At 50.5% G+C, this 20107-nt stretch overlaps 7 protein-coding genes across 7 annotated transcripts; 6 read left to right on the top strand and 1 right to left on the bottom strand.

Annotated features, from left to right (window-relative positions):
- Positions 1-2054: 2054 nt before the first annotated feature.
- Positions 2055-5245, top strand: C8Q69DRAFT_442944 (hypothetical protein; the record flags this gene model as incomplete). The annotated part of the gene is made up of 2 exons (XM_028628882.1): positions 2055-5147; positions 5207-5245. 2 exons carry the CDS (start codon positions 2055-2057, stop codon positions 5243-5245), a joined length of 3132 nt encoding a protein of 1043 aa, XP_028488447.1.
- A 1164-nt stretch (positions 5246-6409) lies between these two features.
- Positions 6410-7754, top strand: C8Q69DRAFT_517779 (putative short chain oxidoreductase/dehydrogenase; the record flags this gene model as incomplete). The annotated part of the gene is made up of 4 exons (XM_028633422.1): positions 6410-6458; positions 6544-6712; positions 6767-6948; positions 7026-7754. The coding sequence occupies 4 exons, from the start codon at positions 6410-6412 to the stop codon at positions 7379-7381; spliced, it is 756 nt and encodes a 251-aa protein (XP_028488446.1). The 3' UTR covers positions 7382-7754.
- A 403-nt stretch (positions 7755-8157) lies between these two features.
- Positions 8158-9321, top strand: C8Q69DRAFT_397681 (putative alcohol dehydrogenase; the record flags this gene model as incomplete). The annotated part of the gene is made up of 3 exons (XM_028627789.1): positions 8158-8446; positions 8507-8978; positions 9069-9321. The coding sequence occupies 3 exons, from the start codon at positions 8158-8160 to the stop codon at positions 9319-9321; spliced, it is 1014 nt and encodes a 337-aa protein (XP_028488445.1).
- Positions 9322-10689: 1368 nt separating this feature from the next.
- On the top strand, positions 10690-12032 carry C8Q69DRAFT_183836 (integral membrane protein). The gene is made up of 2 exons (XM_028625907.1): positions 10690-11372; positions 11461-12032. Exons 1-2 carry the CDS (start codon positions 10912-10914, stop codon positions 11873-11875), a joined length of 876 nt encoding a protein of 291 aa, XP_028488444.1. The 5' UTR covers positions 10690-10911; the 3' UTR covers positions 11876-12032.
- Positions 12033-12474: 442 nt separating this feature from the next.
- C8Q69DRAFT_183812 (putative peptidyl-prolyl cis-trans isomerase) lies at positions 12475-14982 on the bottom strand. Its single transcript, XM_028625906.1, has 3 exons — positions 14665-14982; positions 14220-14597; positions 12475-14166 (listed from the first exon to the last, which is right to left on the bottom strand). Exons 1-3 carry the CDS (start codon positions 14744-14746, stop codon positions 12734-12736), a joined length of 1893 nt encoding a protein of 630 aa, XP_028488443.1. The 5' UTR covers positions 14747-14982; the 3' UTR covers positions 12475-12733.
- C8Q69DRAFT_183761 (T-complex protein 1 subunit beta) lies at positions 14873-16955 on the top strand. Its single transcript, XM_028625905.1, has 4 exons — positions 14873-14979; positions 15044-15204; positions 15275-16649; positions 16727-16955. The coding sequence occupies exons 1-4, from the start codon at positions 14977-14979 to the stop codon at positions 16784-16786; spliced, it is 1599 nt and encodes a 532-aa protein (XP_028488442.1). The 5' UTR covers positions 14873-14976; the 3' UTR covers positions 16787-16955.
- Positions 16956-17951: 996 nt separating this feature from the next.
- C8Q69DRAFT_183917 (putative glycosyl hydrolase) lies at positions 17952-19940 on the top strand. Its single transcript, XM_028625908.1, has 4 exons — positions 17952-18161; positions 18246-18493; positions 18553-19002; positions 19067-19940. The coding sequence occupies exons 1-4, from the start codon at positions 18053-18055 to the stop codon at positions 19652-19654; spliced, it is 1395 nt and encodes a 464-aa protein (XP_028488441.1). The 5' UTR covers positions 17952-18052; the 3' UTR covers positions 19655-19940.
- The last annotated feature ends 167 nt before the right edge of the window (positions 19941-20107 follow it).

The following is a 20107-nucleotide window of genomic DNA, read 5'->3' as shown; positions in this document are numbered from 1 at the left end:
GTGACCCCTTTGGGATAACGAGCTCCTGGAGCAAGGTGTATCAGATTGTTCGAGAACAAGCTTTGCACTGGCCGACGCATTCTGGAAACCTGAAAAAGAGGTTTCTTGAATCTGTCCATCCTACTTTTCTCACATAAAGCTTCGATGGGATCCCAAGAATACTCGAAGGCGCGGGAAATCGCCGTCGCCTACCCGCGTTCAAGGATGTATCGCATAGCTGCCTATCTAAGGGGAGTATAGCGAAGCTAGGGAACTCTGGCACAATCGATTCAGCGAACGAGATCAAATATCGGCGAGCCAGCCATATGCATAGAGAAAACGGACGAAGTCAAGCTGCGGCTACGATAGTCAACTCCTGGCGGGTTCCCTCGGTCTTCCCCCGTCCTCCCCCGCTTCGCTGCTCTAGAGCTCGCAGATCGCGCTGATCTCGCAGCAGGTCCCGCTTTTCATGGTCACGCATGCCTGCGAGTACCATTACTGTGATTTTTTGGGATTCTGTTTGATGCCATGGGTGCATGCTCTTCGTCCAATGTGCGAGCTCAACACCGCGGAATATTCGCTTCCTTTGATGCCATATAGCGATTATACTAGAGGGAAAACTGGGGAGGTGGCAGTCGGTTGTTTTGCGGAAATTGGCAACAGATCTCTTAAGCCATTAAACCATTAGGCGGGTATGAATAAAATGAAGATACTTTGATGTTTACTGAGTATAATGAAAGCGTTTTATAATTCTGGGCCTATAGACTTGAAATAAATTAACCAAGAAAAATAAAATTCTGAATGCGGCACGAAACGGCTGTACACGGTAGTTGTCTGTTGTACGAGTACGAATCAAGGTAACAGTCTATAGAACAATCGCCTGTCTTAGTTATAAGTGACACAATATTGCAGCCCATGCTGTTAATAACGGATAAAGCTATTACGCTATCTCAATTCTCATCTCGCACGTCTACTACTCCGGCTGGCTAGCTAGTTCGACGTATATGCATATACCAATGAATTGGCAAGTTTCGGGCCATCAGTCATAGACAGCCACGAGGACAGCAAATAAGCTCCACGGTTGCTATTCCCGGATATTCGAGACGGGATAAGTGGCCAGTGGAGAAGTACCAATCTTTGATCGGTATTTCAGATCAATTCATAGCGGTCGTGGTGTCATCCCATGTGCACATACTAGGGCAGTTAGTGAGATCCGATGTCTGTACACTAGATGCAAAAAGAAGGCGAAAAAGAAAGAAAGAAAGAAGAACGGCATTGTGAGTAGCTACCCGAGAACCAATATGCCCCATGTGCACGTACCACTGCTGCAGTGAAAGGCGATGTTTGACGGTCAAGTTCGCAAAGAAGAGGACAAATGCTCGAGGGACGGACCCCGCACTCTAGGGACGCATTGACCTTATAATGTCCGAGGTTTAGCTACAGCTTTTCATGTGCTGTCCCAATACTTATGCTCATTGTGTTTCCGAGTTAGAACAGCCGATCAGGGAAAAGCTGCTAGTTAATGCTTCCCCCCCGCACGGCCGTCAAACTCCAGCAGACTAACAATACCTGATCGATAATAATAGGCGGGCTTCGTGTTATGGTGCGCAGTTCCTGACCCGCACGGCTCGCAGTGCCTGACCGGCGCGGCTCAGTTGAACTCGCAGGACAGGAACCGGGCCAGTCGACGATTCGACTACCGCTGCACCGCAGGCATCGCGGCCATCGCGTCCACCACCGTCAATAGTCCCAGGCCTAAGCGTGCTCAGCTTAAACACTTTGGGGACATTGTCCGCGGCCACTGACATCACGCCAAAATGAAATCTTGCGCTGCTCACATGTGGACCCGGTTAGTCCTCGGTCGAGTTAGTAGTCGGATTGAGCTCTCCTGCGCAGTATCTGGAGGAAAAGGTGCGGAGAAAGGGACGATCCGGGGTAGATAGCACTGGCGCATAAGAGACATAAAAGCTCGTCCCAGAACGCGCAGCCTTCTTGTCGTCAGCTCGTCGAGGTAAGTAGTTGAGTAGACGAGACGCAGAAGGACCCGATCGAGCGCGCGCGCGAGTTAGGCAAAGATGCGTGCCTCCACCACTCTCCTCCCCGTCCTGCTGTTGCACGGCGCGGGCGTCCTGGCTAGTCCGGCCGGCACGCCCAGCTCTGCTGCGGTGGCTGGTTCAGCGCCCGCTGTCCGGGCGTCTTCCGCCGAGCAGCAGGCGCCGGCTGCCTCGCCCGCTGCTGCGGCCGACACCAGCAACAATAACAATAACATCAATAACGACAATAACGACAACAATCCACTCAGTTCCATTATCAGCGCTGGCCAGTCGCCTGCCTCCTCCGCAGCAGGAGCACCAGAAACCTCCGCCAGTCCTGCTGCTGCTGCGTCGCCCGCTGCTAGTCCGGTTCCCGCTGCCGCTGCCGCTGCCAGCCAAGCTTCCGCCAACAGTTCGCCCGCCGCCAGCCCGGCCACTTCTGCGTCTTCCGCCGCCAGCGCGAGCGCGGACTCCAACTCCAAGGGCGGGCTCCTCTCCGACATCCTTCCTGATATCACCTCCAGTGCGGCCTCTGCTGCTTCGTCTCCCGCGGAAACCGGCTCACCCACTTCGACTGCTTCGTCCTCGGGTTCGTCGAGTACCGGCGGCATCGACCTGGCCAGCCTTCTGAGCGGCAGCAATGGCAACAATCTTGGAAACGCGATCGGCAATGCCATCGCTAACAGCCTTGGTAGTGCCCTCAAGGGCTACCTAGGTAGCATTGAAGCCGTGCTCACCCCTAATTTCTTGGAGGACTTTGTCCACTTCTTCACCCGCGTTGTGCAGGTGCTGACTGATGCGCACATCCCTGTCCTCAACGGTATTATCGACGTTGCTGGTGGGCTGCTCACCAAGGATTTTGCCAACAAGGTCAACACCCTTATTGACAACGCCAACCAGCTCCTTAGTGACCAGAACACCGCGGAGATCGTCAAGCTCCTGCAAGACGTGCCCAATATCCTTGATCTGGTCAAGAACGCCAACCAGCTCCTCAGCGATCAGAACACTGCACAGATCGTCAAGCTCCTGCAAGACGTTCCGCAGATCGTCACGCTCATCAACAACGCCAACACGCTGCTTGACAAGCAGAACACCGATGAGCTCAGAACCTTGCTTCAAAGCACTCCTAAGATCATTGACCTTGTCAACAACGCCAATGGCCTTCTGTCCGACTCGAATACCAAGGAACTCGAGACTCTGCTGCAGGACGTGCCCAAGATCGTTACCCTTATTAACAATGCCAACGGTCTGCTCACCGCACAGAACACCCAGGAGATCGAGAACCTGCTTAACAACGCCAATGCCCTGCTCACCAAGCAAAACACCAACGAGCTCAGCGCTCTGCTCCAGAGCACGCCTAAGATTGTCGACCTTGTTAACAATGCCAACGGCCTCCTCACTGCTCAGAATACCAAAGAACTCGAGATTCTATTACAGGACGTGCCCAAGATTGTTACGCTCATCGACAACGCCAACGGCCTGTTATCCGCCCAGAACACCAAGGAGATCGAGGAGCTGCTCCAAAACGCCAATGGTCTACTTACGCCGCAGAATACTAAGGATATCGAGAATCTTATCAACAATGCCAATGGTCTTCTCACTACGAGAAACACCAATGCTCTTAGTAACTTGCTGGGAGATGTGCCCAAGATCGTCACCCTTATCAACAATGCAAATGGTCTTCTTACCGCGCAGAACACCAAGGAGATCGAGGATCTACTTGATAACGCAAACTTCCTGCTTACCAAGAACAACGCCCAGCAGATTGTTACCTTGCTTAACAACGCCAACACTCTGCTTACTGCGAAGAATATCAAATCGCTTAGCACTTTGCTCTCGGATCTGCCCCAAGTCATCGGTCTTGTCAATGCTGCCAGCGGTCTGCTCACGCCGCAGAACACAAAGGAGATCGAGGCTCTTATTAGCAATGCCAACGGTCTTCTCACGCCACAAACCACCAAGGAGATCACTGGACTTCTGGGCAACGCTAACGACCTATTGACTCCTCAGACCACTAAGGAGATCACTAGCTTATTGACCAGTGCCAATGGCTTGTTGACTCCTGAAGTCACTAAGGAACTAACGCAATTGCTCAATGGCACTGGCAAGATTGTCAGCTTGGTGGACAACGCTAACAACCTGTTGACTCCTCAGACCACGAAGGAGATTACTAGCCTATTGGGCAGCGCCAATGGTCTATTGACTCCTGGAGTCACCAAGGAGCTGACTCAGTTACTTAACGGCACTGGCAAGATCGTCAGCTTAGTGGACAATGCCAATGATCTGTTGACTCCTCAGACTACTAAGGAGATTACCAGCTTGTTGGATAGCGCCAATGGCTTGTTGACTCCTGAGGTTACCAAGGAGCTGACTCAGTTACTCAATGGCACCGGCAAGATTGTCAGCTTATTGGACAATGCCAATGATCTGTTGACTCCTCAGACCACTAAGGAAATTACCAGCTTGTTGGATAGCGCCAATGGCTTGTTGACTCCTCAGGTAACCAAGGATCTGACTAGCTTGCTCAACGGTACAGACAAGATCGTCAGCCTAGTGAACAACGCCAACGACCTGCTCACGCCTAACTCTGTCAAGGAAATCGACAGTCTCCTAACCAATGCCAATGACCTTCTAACGCCTAACTCTGTTAAGGAGATCAATGGTCTTGTCACGAATGCCAACGATCTGCTGACGCCCGAGACTACAAAAGAGATTACCAGCTTATTGAGCAGTGCCAACGGCTTATTGACTCCTCAAGTCACTAAGGAGCTGACTCAACTGCTTAATGGCACAGACAAGATCGTTAGCTTGGTGAATAACGCCAACGACTTGCTGACGCCTAATTCTGTTAAGGAGATTAATGGTCTTGTTACGAATGCCAACGACCTGCTGACCCCCGAGACCACGAAAGAGATCAATAGTCTGTTGACGAATGCCAACGGCCTCCTGACCAACCAGACTACCCAGGAAATTACCAAGTTGCTGAGCGACGCCACTCCACTCGTCGAAAGCCTCTCGAGCACGGTCACTCCCGACATCCTCAAGGGACTTGGTCCTCTCCTGAAGAACGCCAACACGCTACTGACGCCCAAGTTCGTCAATGAGACCACCATGATCATTGACGACGTGTCTGACGTAAGCATTCCCGGTCTTTGAATTCCCTCGAAGAAAACCATGCTAACATAATATTACAGTTGCTTCCGGTCGTCGAGGAGTTGCTAGGACGTCTGTAAGGGAAGCGTTATTTCATTTCATGAGCAATGATTTTCTAAATTACTGCACGACATCGATAATGGGCGCATTCAAGACTCACAAACAGTCACGTATATAATGCTTTTCCTAGGCTCCAGCCAAGGCGCTTATTTATGTTTTGCAGATAGCTACTCTGTGGAGAGCTATACTCTACAAAATTAATGACTTAATGTAACGTATATATACAGTCGTATTGTTTTACTTCTTTCCTTAATTCATAGTAATACACTGCTCGGATTTCTTCGCTTGTTGTATAGATAGAGTGCGGTGAGCCTTCTACTCTGTAATTGAAATGCTCCCTAGTTCTCATAGCCTTGTTCTCGGCCCGGCTACCCAAGTTCCTTGCATGTCTGCCTTCACGTGAGGAGTGACAGAGTCTAGCAGTTATTGATATTTTGACGATCGGTATAGAGTTTGAGACCGACGGTTTAGAGTCCAAAGCGAGTGCCGTAACAGAGGTGCTAGAATGAATTATGTCTGGCTTAACTAATGAATAAAACTTGGGCTTTCATAGAGATAAATTATCAGGTGTTTGCTCGGCAGCTCCAAAGTAGAAGAGCCAAGTTAGTGGGCAAGTATGACCAGAACGATACAATGGTGCCACCTCTCGTCATGTCATCATCTCATTACCGTCTTTCCGTGGTACCAATTATACCTTCACCAAGTAGTCCATATTATTCCTCTTATCCTTGCCATCATACAGTCGTCAAGGCAGAGTCAAGTTAGAGCTCCAGAGCAGTTCCCGGCTAGGTTTTATCTCTGTTAAAGACTAGTACCTGACAAAAAAGGAAAGAAAGAAAGAAACGTCATCCCCGAATGTTTGTTTGTTTGTTTTTTTTTTTATCCTCACAGCGAAGCCATAAACTGGTAAGGACCGTGGTGGAATCTGATCCAAGATCTGCGGAAGAAACCCCGCTACCGCCTTGTGGCCAACATGTGGGGGCGAGTGGAGATATGGCACTTATGTATCGAGAGCTATCAAGTCTATCTCTCCGAAACTAGCGGTCGCAGAAGGAGGAGCAACGTAATATATCAGTCTTCTGGATTTGCATTCCGAGCCTTTATCAGTCACTTTCTCGCTGGCAGGAAACTATCCGTCATAAATACGAACCAGGACAAGGAAGGGCAACCAACAGTTGCCAACCATGGCACCGCAGCAAGTCTGGCTGATCACTGGTGCTTCTTCCGGCTTTAGTACTTGAAGCATTAGCGGAGAAGGCTCTCAAACGGGGTTACAAAGTCATTACAAAGTCATTGCAACCGCCCGAAATCCAGCCAGGGCAGCTCATGATCACCCCCCAAATCGAAGCTCTAGGAGGACAATGGTTGCAGCTCGATTTGGACTCTCCAAAAACGAAGCAAAACGGGGAGGCAGCTATCAAAGGGCGCATCGATGTGGTAGTTAGCAATGCTGGTTACTCGATCCTGAAAAGTGTTGAGGACATGAGGTACGCGGCTCTTGGCAGATATTGAGAAAGACACCGTCTGACTGCTTTCTATAGTGAAGAGGAAATACATCACCAGTTTAACACGAACGTGTACGGACCTATGCGCGTCATTAAAGCCGCTCTTCCATACCTGCATTCGCAGAAGTCTGGTACTATCATCAACGTTAGTAGTATCGCTGGCCTCACCGGTCGACCTTTGTCAGCGTTGTACGCGTCGAGCAAGTTTGCCCTGGGAGGCAGTTTTACAAAAAATCTCCATCTACATTTTGACATTCTTAGGGGATGAATATACTCATATGTAGGATGTTTATAGGTTTCTCGAAAGCGCTCCAGGCGGAAGTCGCTCCATGCAACATTCATGTCCTACTCGTGGAGCCTGGCGGGTTCAGAACAAAAAACATCCTAGGTGCCTTTGTTACCCTGGCAGCTGGTCTGACAAAAGATTACGAATGCACTGTCGTTGAAGGTATGCTGAAATATCCCAATGGTTCTAATGGAAAGCAGCCCGGAGACTCTGTCAAGGCCGCTGCTCGCGTTATCGAGGTTGTGAATAATGGGACTGGCATAGGTGCTGACAAGGAGCATCTTCTGCGTCTGCCGCTACTTAGGGCCAGATTGCCTGCTGCGTGCAAGGGCCGAAGTCGGAGAATTCAGCAAGAACTTGGATGAAACGGAAGAGATAAGAAGAGGTCGCCAGAAGCACGATCTTTGACCAGTAGTGGGGCATGCGCCAATTGATCTTGAGATGATTAGAAATCGACAACGCATCGGATAGAAGATGGAGATAGGTAGGTCCTTCTATCCCATACGCTAGCAGACGGTGTATACCTAGTTTTAATCTTAGACTCGTTTTTCTTGTCTCGGAAATGGTTCCAGAAAACTAAATAATCTAGGTTCTTCATATGGTAGATAAATATATCTCACCGTGATAGATCATACTATTCTTGCTTTAGCAATTTCTCCAGTCAATGTCGCGCTCTCCCAGAGCAACTTGTCTTTCGGAAGCGGCTCCTCAGCCAAATAGTTGCTATCGCTTACAGCCAGATGGCAAGATCACACCACCGGTCATTATCGGAGAACATTTCCTCGCGGCATCTAGTGGAACGGTTGTCCCGCTACTTCTGAAAGTATGGTATACCAGTACGCTGGGCCCACGGTCCACGTCACCACGACTCCCGTGGTTCCATTGCTGGTACCGACATCATTAACAATTGCCGAACGCCCCATATCTACCATAGACGATGCGCGCTGGCCATTCCAGGTCCACCTGTGATAAGAATTCCTGTCTGACCTTTGGTGCGTGAAGATGATCTCATTCAATAGGGTCTGTAAAACCTTAAAGGTGTCCCAAGTCCACGTATATACAGTGTCGTCGCTCCGGTCCCGCGATTCATCAATTTTGAGAACTTGAAGGTACTCGTGTCAAATTTTGCATATTGCCAAAAATGTCTAAGAGCGTCGAATTCAACGTCTTCCATGGCTCGGAGTCGGGTGAGATCATCCCTCAAACCTCGCGATGTACTCTAGGTCCATTCGACGCTTTCGTCGAGATCACTCATGCCGGTCTTTGCGGAACAGACCGACACTTCAAGAACAAAGATATAGCATTAGGTCATGAAGGCGCCGGTATTGTCCGTCAGATTGGGGGCTCGGTAACTTCACTGCAGCCCGGGGACAGAGTGGGCTTTGGGTGGATTCAGAAGGTCTGCGGGCACTGCGACTACTGTGTCAGTGGTATGCTATAATTCGTACTCGTGGGCCCCGGGGAGATAGATATTGACGATGAAGCGACAGACAAGGACCAATACTGCGATGAGCGCGAGCAATACGGTACACATAGCTTTGAAATCGGTTCTTTCGCCAGTCATGCCGTTTGGCATGAGAGCATGTTAATCAAACTACCGGACGGGCTGGAACCTGAATATGCTGCTCCGTTGATGTGCGGGGGTGCAACTGTCTGGGGCGCTCTAACAACGTACGACCTGAAGCCTGGTGATCGCGTTGCTATTTCAGGAATTGGTGGTCTGGGACATATGGCCATTCAGTTCGCATCAGCTCTCGGATGTGACGTTGTGGCATTGTCAAGTAATCCCGCGAAGAAAGATGAGGCCATGCAGCTGGGCGCGAAGGAGTTCCACGTAACGAAAGGAGACATCCCAGAGTACCCGATCAAAAAGGTCAACCATTTGTTCTGGTGCGGTAGTTCTTGGCCTGATTATTCAAAGTCAGTGGATCTCCTTTATACATACAGAGTGCAAAAATCACCGTATACTGACCATTAGATGCCCAGAATTCTCAGTATTGTCGCCAATGATGGATCAGTCTACCCCTTAACCATCAGCTTCGAGCCTGCCAGTGTCCCTATCCTCACGCTAGTTGCCAATGGGATCAAGATCCAAGGCTCCGCTGTCGCATCTCGACTCGCAATCCGCAAGATGCTTAGATTTGTCGTGCTGCATGGAATGCGCCCCATCATCGTGAAGTTTCCCTTGAATAAAGGGGGCATTGAGGCCGCGTTCAAGACTCTCGAAGAAGGCCGAATGCGCTATCGGGGCGTTTTGGTTTCTGAGCAAAAATTGACTGGCAAGCCAGTCGTTGAGAAGAGATAGATGCAGATATGACGGATCATAGACGCTTTGAAGGCTGAGGATTGGAAAAAAGCAACATAGTCTTATCTGATAAACGAGAAAGGGCACAACCCTATTAGCATCGGTTTTGTGACAATCATTGAACACAGGTCTGCAAGTAATATAGAGAAGAGTGGAAGCCAACGCGTACTTAGCCATTGGAAAAGTCTTGCGAAATTCTTCCAGTACTCTGGTCCAGCGGCGTCCTGAGGCGAAGACTAGCTTGAGAAGGGAGCGACGGCAGACATTGGCAATATAGAAGTAATGACTAGCTAAGAATAATTACAGGATAAGTCGAGACGATGTGAGTGAAAAGTAAAAGATGCCCTAGTATTGACACGGCTATCACTATTTCTGCATACTTGTCTGGTTAGATTATCGAAACTCGTATTCGTCGCATATACTTCAGAAGGACAAGGCCCAGAATACCGATTCGGCTACGATATATAGTTAAGGTTAAAGACTTAGTTAGAGCATGTCTCCCCTAGTTATTCGACCAGCATCACACAGCCACTTCCTGGTTGGTCAGGGGTATCATTCCCAGCCCGTAGAGTGAACCTACAGAAGTTAAAAAGTAGCCTACGGAGTAGAAATGTACGGCCGTGTAAAGCACCCTGCGCCACAACATCAAGAGTCGTTTAACTTATTGATTTAGAGAAAGCGGGAGATTGAGCCAAATAATCAACTCCCGCACCCCCTTGCACTCCGTGGCTATCATTCTTCGACACTTTTGGGGCAGTGTCATCCGGTGAGGTTGAACCAGCAGGTCTTGGAACATTCCGGGTTCGGTTCTCCTAGATGTTCCCTGAAGGCCAAGCTGGGCGTGACGTCGAAGAAGGGAATGTGACCGATTCGCACAGAATAATGGACGGCCATGGTATATTATCGTTCCTCACGCGTGTCGGGACTGTAAGATCTTAGTCCTGCAGGAGGTTAGATCCGACCAGCCGCGCGGGTCAGGCAGAGATGAACCCACGGATCTCCCCCACACGATCTCTGGATCTCCGGGCAGGATCCCGTCGAGGAATTAGGATTCTTCTGACAACGGAGAGCTTTCAATGTGGCGCACTGAGCGCTGGCTCAGCCCGGGTTGTTCTGGTCCTTCTGGATAACTACGTAGTCAGTTAGAACGGAAGCGGAAAGGCGTGAAGGGAAATAGGAGAGGAGGAAGAATGCGTGACGAGAAATGACGGTGCATTCCTCGAGGGTCGTCCTAAGAAGTCCATATCATAGTAGATAGAGTCAGAAGAGAATGGACGGCCTTTTTGGATTATTATTATTCTACTATTGTCTTGATAACCTCGTCCTCTGCCATCTTTGCTCGGATGCCCGGAGCGGCCGGTTGAGATCAGACGTCAATCATCCCGTTCCAACTTTTCTCCTCCGCCGCCGCCAACCTTCCGTCTTGTTTCCTGCAAACGCCTCCAACCCGGCCTCTTTTGGGCCCTGTCTCTCGTTGCTGTGGGAGGCATGGTTGTCAGTCTCTAAATCCTCTCACGTCCTCGTCTCCTTTCTCTTCTGTCTGTCCCAGACTCCCATCTGTAGCCCCCTCGCGCCTTTCGCTACGACATCATGGGAGCGTGGCTCCCCTCCTTGCTGTGGATCGACGCCATCTCCCTGCTCTGCGTCTTCGTCCCAGCCCTCTTTGCCTCTTCGACCGCTGCACAGAGTGTCACTCTGCTGCCTTCCGCCGCCTCCGACACCTTCCCCGCCTGTGCTCTCACTTGCCAGACCCTTGAGCAGGCTCAGGGTTCCTGTGTACCACCAGCAGCTCCAGTGACGAACAAGGCGACCTACGTCTCTTGCTTCTGCCAGTCCACCCTTCTCACGCAATTGCGCTCATCTCCCGCTAGTGTCTGTACTGCTTGCTCGGCCGCCGATGCCCAGACATTGGAGCAATGGTATAATAATTTCTGTGCTACGGGAGGAGACGTCCAGACGACCACGACTTCCACCTCGACCACTGCCACCAATGCTGCTGCTACAACAACCGCTGCGACTCATGTGAAGAGTTATCCCAGCCCTCCGTCATGGTATGTTCAGGGTGTCCTGCTATATCAGCTGTCAACGGCCGCCCGTTTTGAGATAGGGATCCCACTAACGTGGTCATTCTTTATGTAGGATCTCGACCCATTACCAGTGGGTTATCATGATTATCGTCCTGGCCGTGGGACTCACGGCAATCGCCCTTGCTGGCATGTGGCTCAAGCGCCGTTACGACGCGAAGCGCCCCGGACTCTACCATGGAGATACCTCAACTGCAGACGGCACAGCACCTCCACCCAATGCCGAAGGCGTCGCTGGCGTTCCCTACCCGAAATCGGAGGTATGGGGTCCGCCGCAAACCCGTAGCGTTGACTTCGTCAATATGGACTCAGCAGTCGCATTAGCGGGTTCAAAATCGGAGTTCTCTGGGACCAGCACGCCTGATACGCGTAACGGTCCGAATTCGAGTAGAAACAGCCGGCTGTCCACGCGGTTACACAAAGTTGCCGGTCCCTCGCAGGAAGGAGACATCGATATCCATGAGGTCTGAAATGGTCTTTGATATCATTTTCTTTCTTTCGCGCTCTCAGTTGCGCTGTGCCATCTAATGTTCATGCATCGCATGTTGGATTCCCATCATTTTTGCAGCGGATCTGCATCTTATAATTGTCTTGCATTTTCTATTTATCTTTTTGGATGTGGTCTCTGAAAGGCGGCGTACCGGTGTATCCATTGCATTATATTCTGGCAGAACCAGAAGAAAAAGAGTCGGCATTGAAACTCTTATAGGAAAGCGTGGAGCGGCACTTGTTGGCATTACTACCCGTGTTCGGCATCGAACAGTATACTATACTGGAGCCAGAAATGAATTGGCCATGTTATTATGGACAAACAGGTGCCATACATACATATGTATACACTTTTTCTCCGTCATGGCCTGCATTAATACGTCACATAGTTATATCAAGCGGTATCTTTCGCTATACTAATACATGGCACTATCTTGCCTGCCTGCTTTGCTCTCAAAGGACTGAAAATATTTTATATATGCATATGCTTTATCTTCAAGTAGACGCCAGAGCTTATATTTTTATGCGAAGCTACTCAGTTGAATAGAAATGGTCCTGATATGTTTTTTGCACATCGTAGTGATATATATTTATTCACATTGCATCCGCTAATTAAATACATAATTACTTCAAGATCCAGATATTTGGGTTCCGTTGTATCATATTAGCATCTCCATTCAATTTAGAATATGAATACCAAGAGGGTTGCAATATATATAAATACGCCGCGTACAAAGTTCCACGTGATATTGCCTACAATACATTACCCAGTTGACCGTATTGAGAGTAAATAGCAGCCGTTTGACTAATAAGAAAAAGAAAAATTGTCAAAACGCATCTCAAGAGACGCTGATACTGACGATTTTGATATCCACTTCTGGTTTCTCCTTGTATACCTTCGTATTCTCGATTTTATGCACCACATCCAGCCCCGCAACCGCCCGGCCAAAGATCGTATGTTTGCCGTCCAACCACGGCGTTTTCTCTGTCGTGATAAAGAACTGACTACCGTTTGTGTTGGGTCCGGCATTGGCCATACTGAGCGTGTATGGCTTATCATGCTTTAGACTTGAGAATTCATCTTCAAACTCACCACCCCAGATGGACTCGCCCCCTGTACCATCACCGTTCGGGTCTCCGCCCTGGATCATGAATTTGCGTATCACACGGTGGAATATAGTGTTGTTGTAATATCCATTACGGGCATGGGTGACAAAATTCTCGACTGCCTTGGGGGCTGCGGTCGGGAAGAGGCGGAGATGGATATCACCCATGGTAGTGTGAAGGATGGCCGAAGTACCAGTCTCTGTATGCTTCTGGACCGTAGCTTCGCGGTCGCCTCCCTGACGAGGCTTTTCGTTCTGAACATCACGAGATGATTTGGAAATCTCGGTTTCGTTCGTGAAGATGTAGAAGCGGACTTTACCGAAACCAGTGCTGACCAGCATCGGATCGCGCACTTCAGCTTCTTGAAGTAGTGGATTTGAGCTAGCGGCCATGCTGACAGTTACGAGGCCTTTTTTCTGTGGTTGGCCTTGATAAATGGCAAGATTGAGCGCACGGAACGGCTCGTCTTTGCCATACACCCGGACAACCCGGTTCGTAAAGGTGTTAATGCATTTGATACCCAACACAGAGCCATAGAGAATGAAATGCCCTGATTCATCGAAAATCACATTCACCTTGGGTTGCGTAACAGGGTTCTCGAGTTCCCGTTCGACGGCCAGTCGTCGACCAAATTCGATTTCATCTAGCTTCTGCAATGCTGTGCCAGCCTGCTGCATCTCGATAATGGTAGGAAGCGACTCATCGTATTTCCTGTAGAGCTTTCCAGTGGGAAAGTCAAATACGCGGACCTGGCGATCAGGGAAGGAGAAGGTCGAGAATTGCTGGCCCGAAGGCGATATCGTGATAGACGCAGGCACGGATTTGGATTTCTTGAATTCAAACAAGTCCGTCGAGGACTTCAGTTCAAACACGTTGTCTGGTTTCTCAAATGACCCGTCCCCGGATCGCCAGTACTCAATCATCCCCGACTCATCCGCCGATATAACGCAGCCGTAGGCGTCGTTGAAGGCAATCGCCACCACAGGCTTCCTGTGGATGTTGGTGAGAGTATGTAGAGGCTGAGTATTCTCGCCTCGTCCATCGTAGAGCAGAATCTTATTACTTGATTCATCTGTGACAGCGAGCATAGGTAGAGACGCCCCCCGTCGGTGCACCCAGCATAAACAACGCGGTGTAAAGTCGAGCTGCAACATTGAGAGGAGATCTAAGCCCCATCAGCATGAACTCGCAATTCCAAAACTAACCAAGCAGACGTACCGAATGTGATCACGTCGAATATCTTCACAGTCTTATCTGCCCCGGCTGTCGCGAAGCTCCTCCCATCGGCGCTGACACTCACGCTCGTAATCTCCGTGGTATGCGCGCGAAACTCCTTTACGAACTCGACACCCACAGCCAGCTTCTTCCAGAACTTGACAAATCCATCCACAGAGCTTGTAATCAAAAAGTCTGTATGAGGCGTAATTGTGATGAAGGACAGTTGGTCCTTGTGCATGAGCGACTTCGAGTAGCGGGAGGACGCTGGAAGGGAATTCACGTAGACCTTTTCGAACGCAAGCTTGCGTCGCTTCTTTTTTGGCGCTGCTGCAGAGGGAAGAGCAGGGCCGAAATCATCGTCTGAGGAGGATTCATCGCCTATTCGATATGGTCAGTATCAAGCTTGGGATCAGCTGTCGCATGATGGGGACTTCCAAGAACTTACCGTTGGCATGTGCTTCGCCTTCAACATCCGATAGCGGACGTTTGTTCGAAGCTGGACTCTTCACTTCCTCGGTCTCTGCCATATTTATAGTTGTGCGTCAAGCAGAAATAAAGCGGCCTTAAGCGGAAGGGACCTCAAGACACGTTGTGATACAAGCGCTGTCCGGAGCAGGAAGCTCGGGCCACATCGCGAACTTTTTTGGTGGTCGCCGTCCCGCAGTCCACCATCATCAGGACGTGCGGTGCTGCTTGAACCTCCATATCTCTCTCGCAGACACGACGGCCGCCAGTTTATACCCCGGATTTAATCACCATGGTTTGTCACTCTCAACAGTGAGGACATCTAACAATAGACACTGACCTGTTTTTTTCTTCTACAGGCTGCCTCTTTCAACAACCCCACACAGATCTTTGCCGACGATGTCACCGAGGAGAAGGGTGAGAATGCGAGATTGTCCGCCTTCGTGGGCGCTATCGCTGTGGGCGACCTCGTGAAGAGTACTCTTGGACCTAAAGGAATGGATAAAATCCTGCAGTCTGCGTATGTCCATGAAATTTGAGTCTGCGGGGTCGGGTTGAGGACCGCTACTGATGACATATCCTTATCATAGGTCGACTGGAGAGATCTTGGTCACGAACGACGGAGCGACCATTCTGAAAGCTATTGCTCTTGATAATGCTGCTGCAAAGGTTCTGGTGAATATCTCAAAGGTGCAAGATGACGAAGTTGGTGATGGAACAACATCCGTTACGGTGCTGGCCGCGGAATTGTTGCGAGAGGCTGAGAAGCTTGTCGAGAAGAAGATCCATCCCCAAACGATTATCGAAGGATATCGGATAGCTAGCAAGGCTGCTCTAGCTGCTCTCGAGAAATCTGCTGTGGACCGCAGTCAGGATCCAGAGGCATTCCGGAATGACCTCCGGGCCATTGCCCGTACCACTCTCAGCTCCAAGGTTCTAGCCCAGGACCGGGATCAGTTCGCTACTCTTGCGTGTGAAGCAGTTCTCCGCCTGAAGGGCTCGACCGATCTGAGCCATATTCAGATCATCAAGAAAGCTGGTGGCAAGCTAAGCGACTCCTACCTCGACGAGGGCTTCATTTTGGACAAGAAGATCGGTGTCAACCAGCCGAAGCGCTTGGAGAACGCCAAGATCCTCGTTGCCAACACCGCAATGGATACGGACAAGGTCAAGATCTTCGGTGCCCGGGTCAAGGTGGAATCGACGGGTAAGCTGGCAGAGCTGGAGAAGGCAGAGCGCGAGAAGATGCGTGCCAAGGTCGAGAAGATCAAGGCACACGGAATCAACTGCTTCGTCAACCGACAGCTCATCTACAACTGGCCCGAGCAGCTATTCACGGAGGCAGGCATCGTCTCTATTGAGCACGCCGATTTCGACGGTATCGAACGGTTGGCGTTGGTTACTGGTGGTGAGATTGCTTCTACATTCGACCACCCGGACCAGGTCAAGCTGGGTCACTGTGACCTAATTGAGGAGGTCATCATTGGTGAGGATACCTTGATCAAGTTCTCCGGCGTTGCTGCCGGCCAAGCCTGCACGATTGTGCTTCGTGGTGCCACCGAGCAGCTCCTGGATGAGGCGGAGCGATCTCTTCATGATGCTCTGGCAGTGCTCTCACAGACGGTGAAGGAGCCCAAGGTGACTCTTGGCGGTGGTTGTGCGGAGATGGTGATGTCCAAGGCTGTCGAGCACGCTGCACAGAACACGACAGGCAAGAAACAGCTGGCTGTCGATGCCTTCGCGCAGGCTCTGAAGCAGCTACCGACCATTCTGGCCGACAACGCCGGTTTGGACTCGAGCGACCTCGTGACACGACTACGTCAAGCTATCAACAACGGCATGACGAGCTCTGGACTTGACCTGCTGACCCCCGGTGGTGGAATCGCCGATATGCGGGAACTCGGTGTCGTGGAAAGCTACAAGCTCAAACGGGCCGTTGTGTCGTCGGCCTCTGAGGCTGCCGAGGTAAGACCGTCCCCTTGACTTTCGATCCTCCTTACTTGCTGTGACCAGCTATGGCACATATGCTAACAGTGACGCAGCTCCTTCTCCGGGTCGACAACATTATCCGCAGCGCCCCACGCCGACGTGAACGTATGTAGACGACATACAATCTTCTCTGATGAATCACGCAGTTGTCCAGTAGGGAACTCGCATTGGGAAAGATGAAACCACTGGATGAAAAGTGGAGGAAAAAACGATCTAATATCTATCACGAAGAGTCTTCATATGAAGTTTAGAGGAAAAAAGAAAAATCCTGCAACTAAAGAAAGAGCGACCTATCTTATTCCTGCATCTTAACTCGGTATGATATCTTATTTTATGTCTGGACTGAGGATTAGAGAAAGAAAGAAGAACATGTAGATGTAACTCTTGCGCCGACTTGTTTTGTTTCTTCTCCGTTTCTCTATGTACGGAGGAAGTATTTTGTTTCGTCGCCTTATTGTGTTATATATAATCGTGCTTGCAGGCTACCGCTCTGGTAAACCTTCCACTCTGTACATGTCAATCTATATATATCCATGTCAGATCGCCATGTTGCCAAGAGGCCCGCTCCCCTGAAGGCTCTTCCGTGGTGGAGACGTGCACGGATCGCACCAATTTGCTGGGTTCTTGGCGCTGAAGAGTTTCTATGATTATTATTGTATCGCATTGGATCATGATAAGAGACTTGCTCGACTAAATATATGCGCTACATACTATGCAATTTCTCCCGATCGCGACAAACCGTGTCGTCCATCTAGAGTAGTGTCATATGACGGAAGGGGTCCAGCTTATTATTATGTATTATTATTTTGGAGCTTGCGTGGAAGCGCCAAGGACAATCGCTGGGTCTTCCCCCGCAGCCACCAGTGATGTTGGATGGAAGCATACGATCGTCGGCCCCGTTGCCAGTCGATCGGACAAACGACGAAGACGAAGATGGGCGACGCGGAAGAAAAGCGAATGGCACGGAGTACTCAAAAAGGGAAGACAAGGGAAAATGCGCCCCTGATCCACCCTCCATTCTTGGGATGCGTGCCTGTGCCAGAAGATCTGTTGTTCGCCTCCAGCCAACAAGAGTACATCCTGCGTCCTTGGCTGGGGAATGACGGAAACAGTCCCAATCGTCCCTCTCCCTGCTGTGAGACACGAGCCGCCTTCTGCTCTACTCTACGGTTGTAACTCTACAGTCGCGCTCTCTCCAACTGCTCATCTCTCGTTTCCCCCCCTCCCGTCATTATCAACCATCTCAGCGAGTTTTTGGACCGCGTTCTTATCACGCTCGCTTACTGCCTAGTCTGATCTTTCCTCCGCCCAACCCTCGTTTCGATGAGTCCTTAAGAGGGTGTGTCGCTCGTTTTTATTCTCGTCTGTCGCCCTATACCATGCACTTCTTCGGCCGGCTTTGCGGTCTCACGGGCGCTCTCTGGACCGCTCTACTTGCGGGTCAGGTAGCGGTCGCAGATATCGGCCTGACCAATATCAATGATCCAGGTGGGTGTCCAGAATCGCATACAGGGTGGCGGATATTGTTGAGAATCCCTTGACTGACTGAGGTCCTTGCGACGTTAATTATAGAACAGATCAAAAATGCGGCAGCAACCGCTGCCTATGATATGATGAGTTACTATGATGGCAACAAGACCGGGCAGATTCCCGGAAAGCTGCCCGGCACCTGGTGGGAAGGAGGTGCTATGTTCATGACGTTGATCGAATACTGGTACTTTACCGGTGATGATTCCTACAACAACGTAACCACCCAGGGTATGCTCTGGCAGAAGGGCGACGGTAACGACTACTTGCCCTCGAACTGGACCCAGTGGCTGGTAAGGAGATAAAGGGCGCTTCCTCTCCGCATTTTCAATTCTGACTGGCATCATGACAGGGCAACGATGACCAAGTCTTCTGGGGGTTGGCCGCAATGACGGCGGCCGAATTGAATTTCCCCGAGCAACCGAACCAGGTCTCGTGGTTAGCTCTCGCGCAGGGTGTCTTCAACACGCAGGTGCCGCGGTGGGACACGGGCAGTTGTGGCGGTGGTCTGCGCTGGCAGCAGAACTCTTACCAGGCCGGATGGACCACAAAGAACTCAATCTCGAACGGAGGTCTATTCCAGTTATCAGCACGCCTGGCGCGATACACCAACAACCAGACCTACGCCGACTGGGCGGAAAAGATCTGGGACTGGACGCTGACGACACCGCTGATGAACAACAAGACGTGGAATGTCGCCGATACAACGAACGTGGACACGCAGTGTAAGGATCAGGGTGACCTGCAGTGGACCTATAACTATGGCACGTACATCAGTGGCGCAGGATACATGTATAATTTTGTAAGCGACCTACCAAACCTGCATTGAAGAATTTCCTCGGCCCACTGACTAGTTGGGAAAATAGACCAAAGGCGCACAGAAATGGCAAGAGGGCATTGACGGTCTGCTCAACACCACCTTCAAGACCTTCTTCCCGCAGCAGTATGGCGGCAATATCATGTCGGAGGTCGCTTGTGAGCCAAACATGATGTGTGACCGCAACCAAGACTGCTTCAAAGGCTTCCTTTCGAGCTGGCTTGCCTTCTTGACCACTGTTGCACCTTACAAGACGGACGTGATTATGCCGAAGCTGCAAGCATCGGCCCTAGCCGCCGCAAAACAGTGTTCGGGCGGTTCTGATGGCAAGCACTGCGGTCGTCGTTGGTGGCAGAGTACTTTTGATGGTACTCAGTCATTGGAGACGCAGATGAGCGCGACGAGTATATTTTCGGTCCAACTCCTTTCGCAGAAGAACCAGGCTCCACTCACCGCTGACACTGGCGGCAAGAGTAAGGGTGACCCCAATGCCGGTTTGGACGACAACCAGACCCCGAAGGGTGATGGATTAGGAATAAAGATCACAACGGGTGATAGAGCCGGCGCGGGCATTGTAACAGCAATATTCTTGACCGGATGGGTCGGGATGATGACCTGGATGATCCGTGGCGGTTGAGTTGCGGTGGAGGTCACTTTCCCTTTTCCTTTTTCATTTCCATTTCCATTTGGATTCTTCTTTTTCTTTTGGGTGCTCTTGACAGGTATCTGTATATGGTTATTGTTTCTCATAGGGCGCTTCGATTGTTCTCCCGGTTATCTGTCTGACGTTGAGGGTTTTGCACTGGCTTGTACCTCTATACGCTCCATATACCCTTGTCCCTTTCCGATGTCTATAACACTGGCAATAGTACCACAGCGGCATCTCGGGGGAGGCGCGTCCTTTTTAAACGATATTCGGTATCATGCTAGTATGAATTCTGTGCGCGCATTGCGTAAGCTCACGGAAGATGCAGCATCAGATTACTTGGGTATTTACCAGGAAATACAGCGATACCGGACACCAGGCGACGGCCCCGCCGACGACCCATCCGGATGAAACGTGGAGTCGTAAGCAGGAAGCGTCACGTAT

This window comes from Paecilomyces variotii, assembly GCF_004022145.1.
Source record: "Paecilomyces variotii strain CBS 101075 chromosome Unknown C8Q69scaffold_2, whole genome shotgun sequence".
NCBI classification, from domain to species: domain Eukaryota; kingdom Fungi; phylum Ascomycota; class Eurotiomycetes; order Eurotiales; family Thermoascaceae; genus Paecilomyces; species Paecilomyces variotii.
Note: the sequence above shows the minus strand (reverse complement) of the source record. Positions and strands in the feature narration are given on the sequence as shown.

What these genes read in the sequence shown, in the direction of transcription:
- C8Q69DRAFT_183836 (XM_028625907.1), top strand. Translation starts at nt 10,912, where the DNA reads ATGGGAGCGTGGCTCCCCTCCTTGCTGTGGATCGACGCCATCTCCCTG. An exon ending in TATCCCAGCCCTCCGTCATG is followed by an intron (nt 11,373 to 11,460) that starts GTATGTTCAGGG and finishes TTCTTTATGTAG; the next exon opens with GATCTCGACCCATTACCAGT.
- C8Q69DRAFT_183812 (XM_028625906.1), bottom strand. Translation starts at nt 14,746, where the DNA reads ATGGCAGAGACCGAGGAAGTGAAGAGTCCAGCTTCGAACAAACGTCCG. An exon ending in AGGCGAAGCACATGCCAACG is followed by an intron (nt 14,598 to 14,664) that starts GTAAGTTCTTGG and finishes CATATCGAATAG; the next exon opens with GCGATGAATCCTCCTCAGAC. An exon ending in ATTCGACGTGATCACATTCG is followed by an intron (nt 14,167 to 14,219) that starts GTACGTCTGCTT and finishes GATGGGGCTTAG; the next exon opens with ATCTCCTCTCAATGTTGCAG.
- C8Q69DRAFT_183761 (XM_028625905.1), top strand. An exon ending in GATAAAATCCTGCAGTCTGC is followed by an intron (nt 15,205 to 15,274) that starts GTATGTCCATGA and finishes TCCTTATCATAG; the next exon opens with GTCGACTGGAGAGATCTTGG. An exon ending in CGGCCTCTGAGGCTGCCGAG is followed by an intron (nt 16,650 to 16,726) that starts GTAAGACCGTCC and finishes ACAGTGACGCAG; the next exon opens with CTCCTTCTCCGGGTCGACAA.
- C8Q69DRAFT_183917 (XM_028625908.1), top strand. Translation starts at nt 18,053, where the DNA reads ATGCACTTCTTCGGCCGGCTTTGCGGTCTCACGGGCGCTCTCTGGACC. An exon ending in GACCAATATCAATGATCCAG is followed by an intron (nt 18,162 to 18,245) that starts GTGGGTGTCCAG and finishes CGTTAATTATAG; the next exon opens with AACAGATCAAAAATGCGGCA. An exon ending in CGAACTGGACCCAGTGGCTG is followed by an intron (nt 18,494 to 18,552) that starts GTAAGGAGATAA and finishes GCATCATGACAG; the next exon opens with GGCAACGATGACCAAGTCTT.